General features: G+C 39.7%; 1 protein-coding gene across 2 annotated transcripts in view; it reads right to left on the bottom strand.

The window, feature by feature from the left end:
* The window catches only part of ATAD2 (ATPase family AAA domain containing 2), a 29,841-nt gene that overhangs the window by 3,544 nt on the left and 14,183 nt on the right, over positions 1-12,114 (bottom strand). For both annotated transcript variants that reach the window (XM_050317425.1, XM_050317434.1), the window contains exons 15-26: positions 11,760-11,850; positions 11,022-11,336; positions 10,266-10,371; positions 8,674-8,857; positions 6,372-6,557; positions 5,050-5,185; positions 4,715-4,911; positions 2,966-3,125; positions 2,625-2,747; positions 2,388-2,528; positions 1,447-1,797; positions 636-760 (exon numbers count right to left, since the gene is read on the bottom strand). In XM_050317425.1, the coding sequence (XP_050173382.1) occupies positions 636-760; positions 1,447-1,797; positions 2,388-2,528; positions 2,625-2,747; positions 2,966-3,125; positions 4,715-4,911; positions 5,050-5,185; positions 6,372-6,557; positions 8,674-8,857; positions 10,266-10,371; positions 11,022-11,336; positions 11,760-11,850 (2,115 nt within the window). The remainder of the gene's footprint in view (positions 1-635; positions 761-1,446; positions 1,798-2,387; positions 2,529-2,624; positions 2,748-2,965; positions 3,126-4,714; positions 4,912-5,049; positions 5,186-6,371; positions 6,558-8,673; positions 8,858-10,265; positions 10,372-11,021; positions 11,337-11,759; positions 11,851-12,114) is intronic.

The following is a 12,114-nucleotide window of genomic DNA, read 5'->3' as shown; positions in this document are numbered from 1 at the left end:
AACTTTGTTTACCACCTGCAGCTATGCACTTTTTTGACCCTTCCCCCAGCTGTATCCTAGGATAGCACCTTCTCTCCTACAGGGGACTGGAAAAACCTTGTAACACTGTACCTGTATGAATGCAGAATTCTAACACTGGATTTTGAAAGCATTTGAGAAAAGTAGGTATTAGTATTTTATCCAGGATGAGTTTTGGGTCAACCCAAACTTCAGGTTAACTTCAGGTTAAAAGTCATCACTGCTAAAAATCAAAGTCCTTTTCCAATTCCTAATAAATGAAAACGTGCAAACAGCAAACCAAAACAACCCCCAATCCATCATAAAAATTGCCAATACATTAATAACCAACAGTAATAGCAGTGGGATATTTTAAAATTTAACAAGCCCTGTTATATTAAACTAGGGAGATAACCCAGTCTCCTGAAATTTAGTTCACCAAAAGCAAGAAGAGCAGTCTAACCAGTTGTGGAAATAATGGTCATAGTCTATTACAGGTTGAATTATTTCACAAGCTACATATCCCTCCCATAAATTGTCTGAATTCGCATTGATTAACAACTGATTTCACTTACAATTCTATACGTAGCAAGAAAATGTTCTACTTTGGTATTAATAAAATTGAAATTTAGACTTACTTTGAGCTCACAGTAATCCACAAACACGTTCTGTGTGCCAATTTTCACGGCTTTCCCGACACAAACCAGCTGTTTTTCCTCCACCTGAGAACATCTCGCACGAGTCACACGCTGTACCCATGAATCTGGAACGACAGATTCCTTAAGTCAGGATTTCTCTTTATTTGGAATACATAGTATGAATGAAGTATCCTGTACCTGGAACAGAGTACTTCTCTGCAATAACAGAGACAGAACTGCTACCATTTTTCACTGATAAATGCTTGACTTTTACATTCTTTCTTGCAAAAGTCACTTCTCCATAAAAACTAGAAACTTGCACACACACAAAAAGGCACTAGACAAAAAGGCAGGTAAAACCAGGAAAAAACCCAGTCACACTGCCAGTACAGCACTGCACAGTAAAACTCCAAAGTAATTTAGGTTAGGAAACACATCTTACACTGCAAACAGCAGTTCATCGTTTCTATTTCACACACAACCCTGGATCCTCACTGCTTGAAGTACAGCTTTTTAACTTACACTGCTTGTTGCTGGGAAGATCCTCACGCAATAAAAGAAAGCCAACAATTGTTTTTCAATTAGGTACCATTTGAAAAACAAAATTGCAGAATCAGAAATCCAGCAGTTGCAGAAAAACACAAGTTTGGCCGGCATAACTCGAGGGGCAGCACCATTATGCAAGAAACACTGCGTGCTGATTTGAGAGAGATGCAGCAGACAGAACAGAATTCAAGAAGGCTAAAACCTAGTAAGTGGTTCTCCTCAGGAAGAAAAAGGAGGTAAATGACCTGTTTGACCTTTCACTTACCATTTGAACCTCCATCTTCAGAAGTTCCAGCTTTTTGGCAATCTGGCGTTTCACTCTGCTCTCTTAGGTCATGATGTTCTCTCTTCTTTCCAGAAGGAGATTTAGCCACAAGGAGAACTCTCTCTCTTTCATTTTCTGTCCCGTTTTTCTGTCTTTCTTGAAGTACATTTTCATGTTCTTCAACAGGAGCATCCCGGGAGGATGCAAATTCAGTGCAATCCGTGTTAGACTCTTCATTACTCTCGACGTCAGTTTGGTCTTCAGGAATTTTGTTCTCTTTATTGAACTGAACATTCCTCTTTGCTGCAATACTCCACTTTCTGGTTTTTTTGCGTTTTCTTCTTGACTTATCTACAAAGAGATACAAGAAAAAGTCATCCAAAACATTACCAAAACAGTTCTTCCTTTAAAATCCAGCATCCTCATCTTACTTGACTTACAAGGAAAATGACCAAAGGAGCTCAAGTACTCAAGTCTGTCTCCCTACATACGGCTAGAGAAAAAGTTGCAATTTAATGGGGTCACTTTTGTACTAGATGTAAAAAAAAAAAAAAAGTCAGCTACAGAATTTCATGCATAAAACTATCAGCTTCAAGCTGTTACGAGCAGAAAATTCTTACTTTAGTTAGGAAGTATTACTGCAAAGCAAGGTCATTAGGTGACTTAGTATGCAATCTAATATAGGTGAACAACAGAAAAGCATTTGGAGAGGAGTCCTTCTTCAAAATCCAGTGCCTTACGTCAATCAGCCACTTGAACCTCATAACCACACGGAAGGAATGACCTCTGGATTTATCCCATGTTTTGATGCATATTGATAAATGTAATGCCTCTGGCATGAAGAACCAAGCATCACAGGAACATGTTAGGTCACAAGAACGGAGAATGTAACAGTCACTTCAGCACCTTCTCCAAGAAACTCTGAATAAAGTGCATCTTGCCTTTGGAGCAGGGGGTACTGGCATCCACAGGCACTGCTGGCATCTTCGATTTTTCATTACACTTTGGGTCTGTTTTCTTACACACAGGAACAAAATCCTCCTTTGGCATTTCACAGAAGTAAGAGGAAGCACAATTTGAACCTTGCAATAAATAAGAGAGAGCAAAGAATTATGTCTTGTGTGGCTGGTTACAAGTACTGAGTCAAGTCTTTAAATCCTCAGTGTCACAAAACATACCTCTTTTCTTCCGAGATTCTTTAATTTCTTGGCAGCGTTGTTCAAAATCTTCATCCATTTCTTCCCTCACTATGGAATATGCAGTATCTCTCAAGGCACAAGCTCTGTGCCTAAGGAGACGATCTGAAATTTTACAGTCAAAAAGCAGCAGTTACTGATCAACACGTCTATCACATTTTCCCAAATAGTTTATTTTAATGCTACAGCATTCACATCCTGGCAAGAAATTGTCCTTGAGGATGTTTAAAATTGTCTAATCCCATGTCTACTGTCCACAGATGATATTTATCAACTTACACATTTTAAATTTTTACAAATTAGGGATAAAACCACATCCTCACCTCCAGGATCTTTAACTGGGTTGTACTCTAAAGCATTGCTACAGATTAGATCAATGTCTTTTAGAAAATCTCTTGCAGTTGGGTACTGGTGCATGTCAATCTTGGAGAGAACTGTTGAGAGGTCCATGGGCTGTTTAATAACAGCATTGTAATCAGGTACCTACAGAGGAAATATGAGTGCTTGTAGATTTAACACAGTAGCTACCAAGAGTAATTATTGTAATAAAGTGAAATAAGGGACTTCTTAAAAACCCCAATATGGCACATCCAAAGATGCAGAAATTACCCAGTTAGTTTATTGAAAATAGAAGGGCTATTTCAGCTGGCTTTGAAGAGACAGACTAGAAGACAGGAAAAAAAAGAAGCAGAGAGGTCAGAAGCATGTGTGAGGCAGAGAAGGGAACTGGCACCAGAGTGGGATTCATTTCACTTCTTTTCAGAAAATAACAACAAAGAAACCTCTCAGTTAAGTCACCTGAGAGTCTTTATTGTTGGCAGCAAGAAAAAGGCTGCAGGAATTGCACCTTTCAAGCACCTGTCCTAGGCACCTACTTTAGAATGAGATAACTGGACCCAGAGGTGCTGATTTCTTTATTCAGATCACAAAAGAAGCTTAATGGGTAGTTTAGATGAGGACATCTATGTTTGTTTAGATTATTCACATCTCAGAAGCTACAAGGAAAGGAAATGACAAGTCCCTGGAGGCTTAGGGGAACAGGACTTTGCTGAAACACAAAGCTATCTCTAAACTACAGCTGACTTTGAAGTATGTGCCCCAGCTTACACTTATTCAATAAACTGAGAGGTATATGGGAAGATGTGAGAAACTAGATTATTATATTAATTAGTGGCTCGGACCAACTCAAGTGTGTGTGGGGAAGGGACACACCTTTTTGTGAATGGTGAACCACTATCTTCCAGACTCCTGTAGCTGGATCTAGAGATGTCACCCTTCCAACTTTTGCCAAGTTCCCTTATTTCCTAAAGTGTACCAGTAAAAGTACACTCTGAGAAAATGTGTACAGCTTTTCTCCTATGCATTCTCTCTGAGGTGTTAAATGAGCCAAGGGCTCTTCTAATATATTTGGAGGGTGGATATTGTAGAAGCCTTGTATATTTTTTAAGTAAAACCCCTTTGGTGAGCTTGTAGCTCGAGGCTTGGGGTATTACAGAGGAAGAAAAAAATATACAAGCCCATGTGGTTGATCTTATACCAAGGAAAGCCCCCTGAGAATAGAATCTGAAAATTCATTTGACGAAACTGTTGCTTCTACTCCTGTTCTTGCAGAAACTATTGACAGATAATCAAAGGGCTTTAGGCTTTATTAAAACAGCCCTAGAGGTACTGTTTATAATTACAGAGAAAAAAGGTTTTCTGCTTTTCAGTGCTGTAACACACCTACATATCAAAGCCTTTTCATGGGCAAACTGTGTTGGCATTTGGTGTAAATGGCACTTGGACTGGATGATACTTGTTGGTCCCTTCTAATGGAAATACTCTTAAATTTTAAAGAGGTTTTAGAAGGAACACAGGAACTTCAGTGAAAACTCAAAGACCTTGGAGAGCCCCACAGAGTCAACAAAAGTAAAAGCAAAATTCACTTCCAGCTTCCTGGAAATTCAGAATATTACAGTCCTAAAAATAAAGATAAATCTTCCTAGAAAGAGCACACAAACACTGAGGAACATACACAGAGAAACTGTGAATACACACAGCTATCATGGTATTGCAGATCAACAATAATTTACCTCCTCTGGGTCAACAGGCTTTGTAAATGCTCTGAAACGTCTATCAATGACCAGTCTGTGAGTCACATCCCTTAAGTAAATCCTAAGTTCACGCAACGTATCTTCTTCCTGCTCCTCCACCTGTCTCATTTCTTCCTCTGTCAGCTGTCGAGGCTTAGGTGGTGGTGCCACAGGTAGGACTTCCAGTGGCCGCCGAGCTTCAATTAATCAGAAAATGGTAGTCAATTAGTGGCACTCAAATACAAGCCCATGAAAAATGGTTGATAGAAAATTACCCCCAAAGCAAACACTGTTAACTCACAGTTAGTAAAATTTTATACTTAGAGTATCCTCACCTGCATTGTTTTTTGATGCAGGAGGTTTAGCAGCTTGCTTCATAACTAAGTCTTCAAAAAAACTTCTTCTTTCAGCACAGGTAGGCCACTGGATTTTGAAAACTTCTTCACAGTCATTATTAAACAATACTTTTATCTGAAGCATGAGGAGAAAAAGTATTTCAAATATAAGGTCACACAGATTCTTTATATTCTATTCCAAAAAGATGAGTACCTTTCTAAATTTAACTCAATATTCATCTGGATAAGACAAGCTATGAAAAGTTTTCATCTTGGCTTTAAAAGGCTAGATTTTCATAACATGGCAAATTAAAACACCTGCTCTGAGAAACACCTTCTACAATTTAGGCTCCATGAAAAAGAGGTTATGATAAACCACTAAGAAAGGAGTCACATTCACCACCTCCAAGGCTGCTTATTTTGAATTTACCTGCCTTGCTGTCCTTTAGCTTGAATATGGTAACAATAGAAAGAATAGGCAAGGTTCAGCAGAGCAGTGCCAGCTTTTTGGTAAGACAGCTTTATGAATTTTATTTTTAATTAATTTAAGTGAGGAGTCCAAATTTGCATACCTCCAAGTTGTACTCCATTTTCCCATCTCTATTACCAGAAGGTATGGAAGGAAATTTTATTCCTTAATTTAGAAAGCATTTCTTAACAGTATAAAAACTTCTGCTACCAAGACAAAATTATCAGAGCAGCACATCCACATTTTGAACACCTTCCTTTAATGCACACTCTCAAGTGTTGTTTCTGAGATCACAGTACAGCTTGAGGGGTGCGGTTGTACCACCAGAAATGTTTAGAAAGCTCAACATGTACTTCTACTGAATTTTGTTAAGGAGTATGACTAAAAATTGACTCCTGAGTTACTGAAATGGAATTTGGATCCTAGCTTTCTAGCCTATAAAGAAATCAAAATTTTTATCAAATTATTTAAATTTGAAATTATATTCCATCAGTAAGTGTGACAACTGTACTTTTTCAGTAAAAATGTTTTCAGAAAAACAATCTTTTTCCTAGCTACATCTCAAGCACAAAGTACACACCTAACCATATTGAATCACTGAAATGATCCCTTGAAGCAAATTTGTACATTTGTCTAAGCATGAATGTGTGAGAAGGGTGAAAGAGTTGGGCCAAAGTCTATCTCTTTACTCAGAAACCACTTCAGACAAATGCTTTCACCATTGTTTTGTCTAAGCAGATTTCAAGAGACTGGGTTTAGGTGCCTACGTAATAACAGACAGGCTTCCAGAAGTTATAAATTAACAAGCAAAAAAGAAAGAGTAAAAAAGGAAGAAAAGTATCAACAGAAATACCTCTTCTGGGAGATCTTCATGTTGCACATCAGATGTTGCAAGGAGCAAAACTGGAGCAAACGTTGGAATGTTCTGCAGTAGTGTCGAAAAAACAGCTCTCACTGTAGGTCCAACAGTGTCCCACCACAAAGGGATTTGTGGGATATACATGATACTTGGTGCTGTTCTTTGAGCTTCTTGCATTAGCTGGTGAAATGAAAGCTTGGTTAAGAAAACTACATCACGTAAAATAAGCTACTAGGTAACTACCAGTCAAACTATCTTATGAAAGAGGACTACATGACACCAAAACGTCAAGACAAAACAATAAAAGAATAACTCCTTAACAATAAGGTAGAACTTTGACTTAAACATAGACATTGCTATGCAGACAGAAACTGACCTAAATCTCTGCCTGATTTCTAAACTACTTAGGTGTAAGATAACTCCTGAAGAGCCTCAGAACTCAGCCAATGTGATGCTGTGCCTGAAAAAACAGGACTAACCGTTCAGCAAGATGCATTAGCCTGGGGAAATCACCACACACTTGTGACTACAGCATTTTCAGTTCACAGCAGCCACATACCTGAGAGAGACAGGAGCACAGACTGAACAAACAAAGATCTATGTGAGAAGACAAGGGCTGGGGCATGGTACAATAAACCTGGTGTGGTGGTTTTAATCTAGGCCTTCCTTGGTTACCAGTTTGTAACCAAGGAAGAGGCAGTGTTCCCAGTATTCCATACGATTTTTACGTAAATCGGGGTATAAATAAGAAGGGAAGAGAGGCCTTCATTCTCTTCTCTTCCGGTGAGGTTTGGGAACAGTGGGTCCCTGCGTTGGTCTCGCTTATCTAAGGCTGGCTGAGGCCTGCAGCGACTGCTGTCCTGCCACGTGGGGGTTTGGAGAGTGCTGGCTGTGTCTGCCAATCCTGCTTTTCTAAGGGACGTGGTGAGATTTGTTTTACTAGTTATTTTACTAGTTCTCGGGTTTGATTGCGTATATCTGCTCGGTGTCCCTTTTTTTTGTCTCCTTTTGTTCCTTTTCCCCTTTCCCTATCCCTTCAGGGGGTGTTTGGATTCCTTTTTGCTGTGTACATAGCATCTTAACTGTAATATACATCAAATATATATTTTTTATATAACTAGCTTGATTTTTGGCTTCTTCAATTTGCATAGTTTTTTTCCTTTGCCCTGGGGGAAGAAGGAAGGGGGAAGGGGCTGTTACTGGGGGTTCAGGCATTTGGCAGTGAGCCAAGTCCGAACCATCACACCTGGTTACAATTCAAATTTTCAAGTACATTTTCTAAGAGGTGACCAGTCTTTAGCCCTCCCTGAAGAGCTAAATCACTCAACTTCTCATTAACAAAGGATCCACCAGAAGAGATGATGTGCTTTGGAAGAGCACAAGCCACTCCTTTCAGATGGCACCTCAGTTACAGAAGACAACATGTATCTACCACATGAGGGAAGTGCCAACAGTCCTTTCACACAACAAATTTCTCCATGGATCCTGTCAGATTAACAATATTCAGGGAGTTCCCGTTGCAAGGTGGGAAGTGCACGTGGTATGTCCAGGCAGTGACTAGAGAGGGTAGTTACATTCCAAAGATCCCATAACAAGAAAAGGAATTATTCCTCCTATGTGACAAACGAGTATCCAGTCATGGAATCTGTCTGTCCTGACTTGTACAGCTCCCAAACACTGCTACTAAAGGTCAAAATAGTTTGATACAAACAAAATGGATTTCCTACCTAAAACTGAAAAGAGGAAAACAGCACTAATCTGCTTATACTTAATTTTCCTAGCTATGGAAAGTGCACCAGTGTACATGAATTTCAGTGCCTTTACGGCATGTACTGCAGCAGTAGAAGCTGTATATGTAAAAAAATAAACAATTATTTTCCCCAAAGCCTTGACTGCCCTACAAACATAATAAAAGATAAGACTTCAGAAAGTGCATGATGCTATCGGGCTGATGCAGTGCCATCTACTGGGAGCACAGAGCCTTAAAAAGCCATAAAAACTTTCTGGATCCCACCGAGATCAACAGGATTTCTTGCCACAGAGAGGGCTTTATTAGCAGCATCTCCCTTCTTGCTGAGCTGCTAGCAACATCCTCCCTGTTTCATTTCAAATGGAAAATGTGGCTTTGTATAATACCTTTATACGGTATCATCTAGAAGAAAAATGGATTTCCTGACAGAAGTAAACATAACAGTACCTTCAAGTCAGGCCACCTCCAAGAACAATGAATTTTGCTTATTTCACTAGTTTTTATACACTTCATGAATCCTACAAGAATAAAGAGAAAAACAGATACCTGTGCACATGTTTCTTCCGGGGACGTGGTGCTAACAAACAAAGCAGGCAGGTCTAGGGTATAAACAGGAAACTTTTCCAGGGCATGTATTACTGCAGGTGCCAAATGAAAAGCTTGCCCACACCCTGGATCTTCAACTAATAAGAACCGTGGTCTGAAAGATGTTGGCTGGCAACGAGGATTTCTACAACAGCAAGAAGAAAACACATTGAAAAACAAGTGATTAATAAGCATACAGATGTTAAAGTTGGGGTTTGTTTTTGGTTGGTTTTTTTGTTTGTTGGTTTGGTTTTTTTGTTTGGTTTTTTTTAAATTGCAAATATGCTTCACATTCCACCAAATAATAAGCTGGTGTGTGATCAGGAAGACTATCAAAGCCTATTTTCTCACAAACTGGTACCAAACCTCTGCTAAGAAATCCTACCAGTCCCCAGCATGTCTGTTATTCCTTTGGCTGGGTTAAGTAACAGCTCTTAAATCCCACAGGGGAACCTGTCCAGCCAAATACACACATAACAATTGGTCATTAACCTGACATGGGGTAGAATTACAACTCCCTCAGCATAAAGCAGTCTGGGTCTCTTCACTGCCCATACACAACCCTTTTCAGTGTGTCTTGACTTTAAGTAACTCTGCACCTGTCGAGTGTAGCTAAAATTTGGCCATACATCCTGGAGATGGTGGAAAGCACAGAACAGAACAACATTTTTAGGAAAAAAAATTAATGTGGGCACTGAAACATGTTAGCAGTATCTGAAGAAGCACACGATTGAGTTGGTTAAAATACAGCAGTACATTTATTTTATTCCATCATTCTAATGTTTTCATCTTCGAATTGCCTATTAATTCCCTAATAATCTTGCTTTACTAACATGAAACACACTTGTGAACAGGGTTATGGTTTCTTCCACCACAATACTGCTGTACCTTCACTTGCTGAAGTCAAAGGTCCTAGAGACCTAACCAAGCTCAGCAGGTCACATCTTCTGGACAGCACAGCTATAGAAAGGGGGAAGAATAACTGACCCAACAGTGACCACAATAATCTACTGCATCAACTGTTGGTTTATATGACTGACTTCCAAAATGAAAACATCCCAAGATTAATACAAACTCAGTAGGGTAAAGGTACAAAATGCAGACACTGTTTCAGTTTCTTTCATAGTGTTTTAACAAACTATTTCTCATTCGTATTTTTTGCTGCTACATAATTTGCTACTGGTTTAACAGCCTTGGAAGGCAGAAGGGCAAAAGATGGCTACAAAAATCTACAGGGGTTTTTTTTTAAACTGAAAGGGGAGACAGTGCATTTTTTAGGTCTTGAGTCTTTCAAGGAATATCACTGATTAAATCAACATGTTCTAATAATCAGTGGATCACTTTGATGTAGGAAAATAGGGCTGGGCCATTCAGTTTGATGGGTCAGGGCAATGCACTCAGAACACGATCATCTGGTTAGATCTTTGCACTTCTTGCAAATACTGATCATCTTCTCCACACCCATCACTCCTTCACCCAACATCCCTCACAACAAAACAGTTTACAGACCCGGACATCTTAAAAATGTAAAGATAAAGGGGACAAACATGGACCTGTTAAAAGTGAGGAATTCTTCCTTTTCACGATCAGGCACTTTATGAGTTGGCCTCTCTTCAAAAATTGATGGCGATTCCTCATCAGTGTCAATCACATCATTTCCTAAAACAGGAAGACATAAGAGCTTTGTTAACCTTCCTAAATAGTCCAAATCTCACCCTTGCATTAATACACCTTTGAAATCAGTGCAGGAAACCATTCTGTTGTATTCCATCATTTTAGAGTACACACTGAATGCTATCAGGACCACAAGCCCACCTATGCTATGCAAGCCAAGCCCCAAAGTACACACTACTAAAACATTCTGATCTCGTGTGCAAGTGTACACTGTGATCCACAAATATTTCAGTTAAGAGACCATAATGGTTAAAAGTCATGATACCTAAAACTGTATTTAGCTTAAAGAACTTGCACCGTGATTCTGACATTCTTCAGACAGGAAGTAGAAGCATTTATGTAACAATACTCTTCTCCCTGCATGTAAGCATTTATTTGGAAAGAGGTGCTCATATATTACACTTTCAATCCATCTCTACAAATGATGTGATGTTAGCTACTCTCAGAAACAGGGTGCTCCAGCAGAGAACACGGTTCTCTACCGTGTATGGCGAGTCACTCACAGCTCCCACCCAGTGCCGTGCACATGCAGATATAAAACTGTCATTATGGTTGAGGGGTTTGTGTATGTTATTGCACAGATCAGAAGTTTTTGCATTGGTAGAATTTTAAACAAGTGGATGTTATTGTTATACCTTGCTGTTGGTCCTTCTTTAGTGCGAGCTCTGCGTGGGGAAATACTCTCTGCAAGCCTTGTAAAATTCTTTCCAGTGTCTTTTCCAACAGGGGTTTTAAAATAGGTGATAGCGCTCGCCCAGGTGAAGCCACAGCCCTCTGTGAAGCTGGAACAGTTTTCTGCATGGCCGTGACAAAATCCTTTGCTGTTATTTTAATCGAAGTGACGTCCAGCTGCAGTTTCTCGCTCCTCTCGTATATCTGAGGATACCGGCGGCGCAAAGCACAGAGAGCAGCTTCAGCACATAAGGCTTTGATGTCAGCACCACAGTACCCTAATAAACAAAACATGAGTCACATCTTGGGTCGGTCTCAGGCAACACCAAAATCAAGGCCAAAACTGCTAAAGTGCAACACTGGAAGACTTTGCACGCAGCCAAAAATTAACAGGGTAAGTAATAATTTAAAGAATTACTGCACTGCAGAGAAGTTTTATTATGTGGTTCACAGCCTGATATCCCGCCCTTAAGCAGCAGCCTCCTAGCCAAAACTTTGCTCCTGGGAAAGATGTCCCAAACCCCATCACTGTTCTGAGAAAAAAAAAAAGAACTTTGTTTGCTTTCAAGGCATGCCAGCTGCCCCACTGCCTTGCTCTGCAGCAAGGCACAGGAGCTCGAGCACTGCCTGGTACAAGCTCTGGCTCCCTACGGCTCAAGTCATGTACAGTGTGTAGTAACCCACACTGTTTTCAAACTCACCAACACATTTCTCAGCCAGCTCTTCAAGAAATTTGTCCACTGGTTTCAGGGTCCAGTCTCGTGTGTGAATTTTGAAAATCTCTTTTCTCGCCTGAAAACAAAACAGTTGCCCTAAGTTTAGTTTGCCCTATGTTTTCTCTTAAAACAATCACAACGCAAAACCCACAAACCCTGACGCTAATAACAAATACTTTTCTTGTCTGCTAAACTTCAAAATACTTAAGGTCAGTAATATGCTCTCTTTTTCCACAAGGAATTTTCAGTATTTTCAACTTGTTACATTAAACTCTTGCTGAGGGCTGCAGTGAAATAAAAGGCATTTACATCTTCCATAAAAAGTGAGTTTTCACAACTG

This window comes from Myiozetetes cayanensis, unplaced genomic scaffold, assembly GCF_022539395.1.
Source record: "Myiozetetes cayanensis isolate MyiCay16 unplaced genomic scaffold, myiCay2020 scf1, whole genome shotgun sequence".
Lineage (NCBI taxonomy): Eukaryota > Metazoa > Chordata > Aves > Passeriformes > Tyrannidae > Myiozetetes > Myiozetetes cayanensis.
Note: the sequence above shows the minus strand (reverse complement) of the source record. Positions and strands in the feature narration are given on the sequence as shown.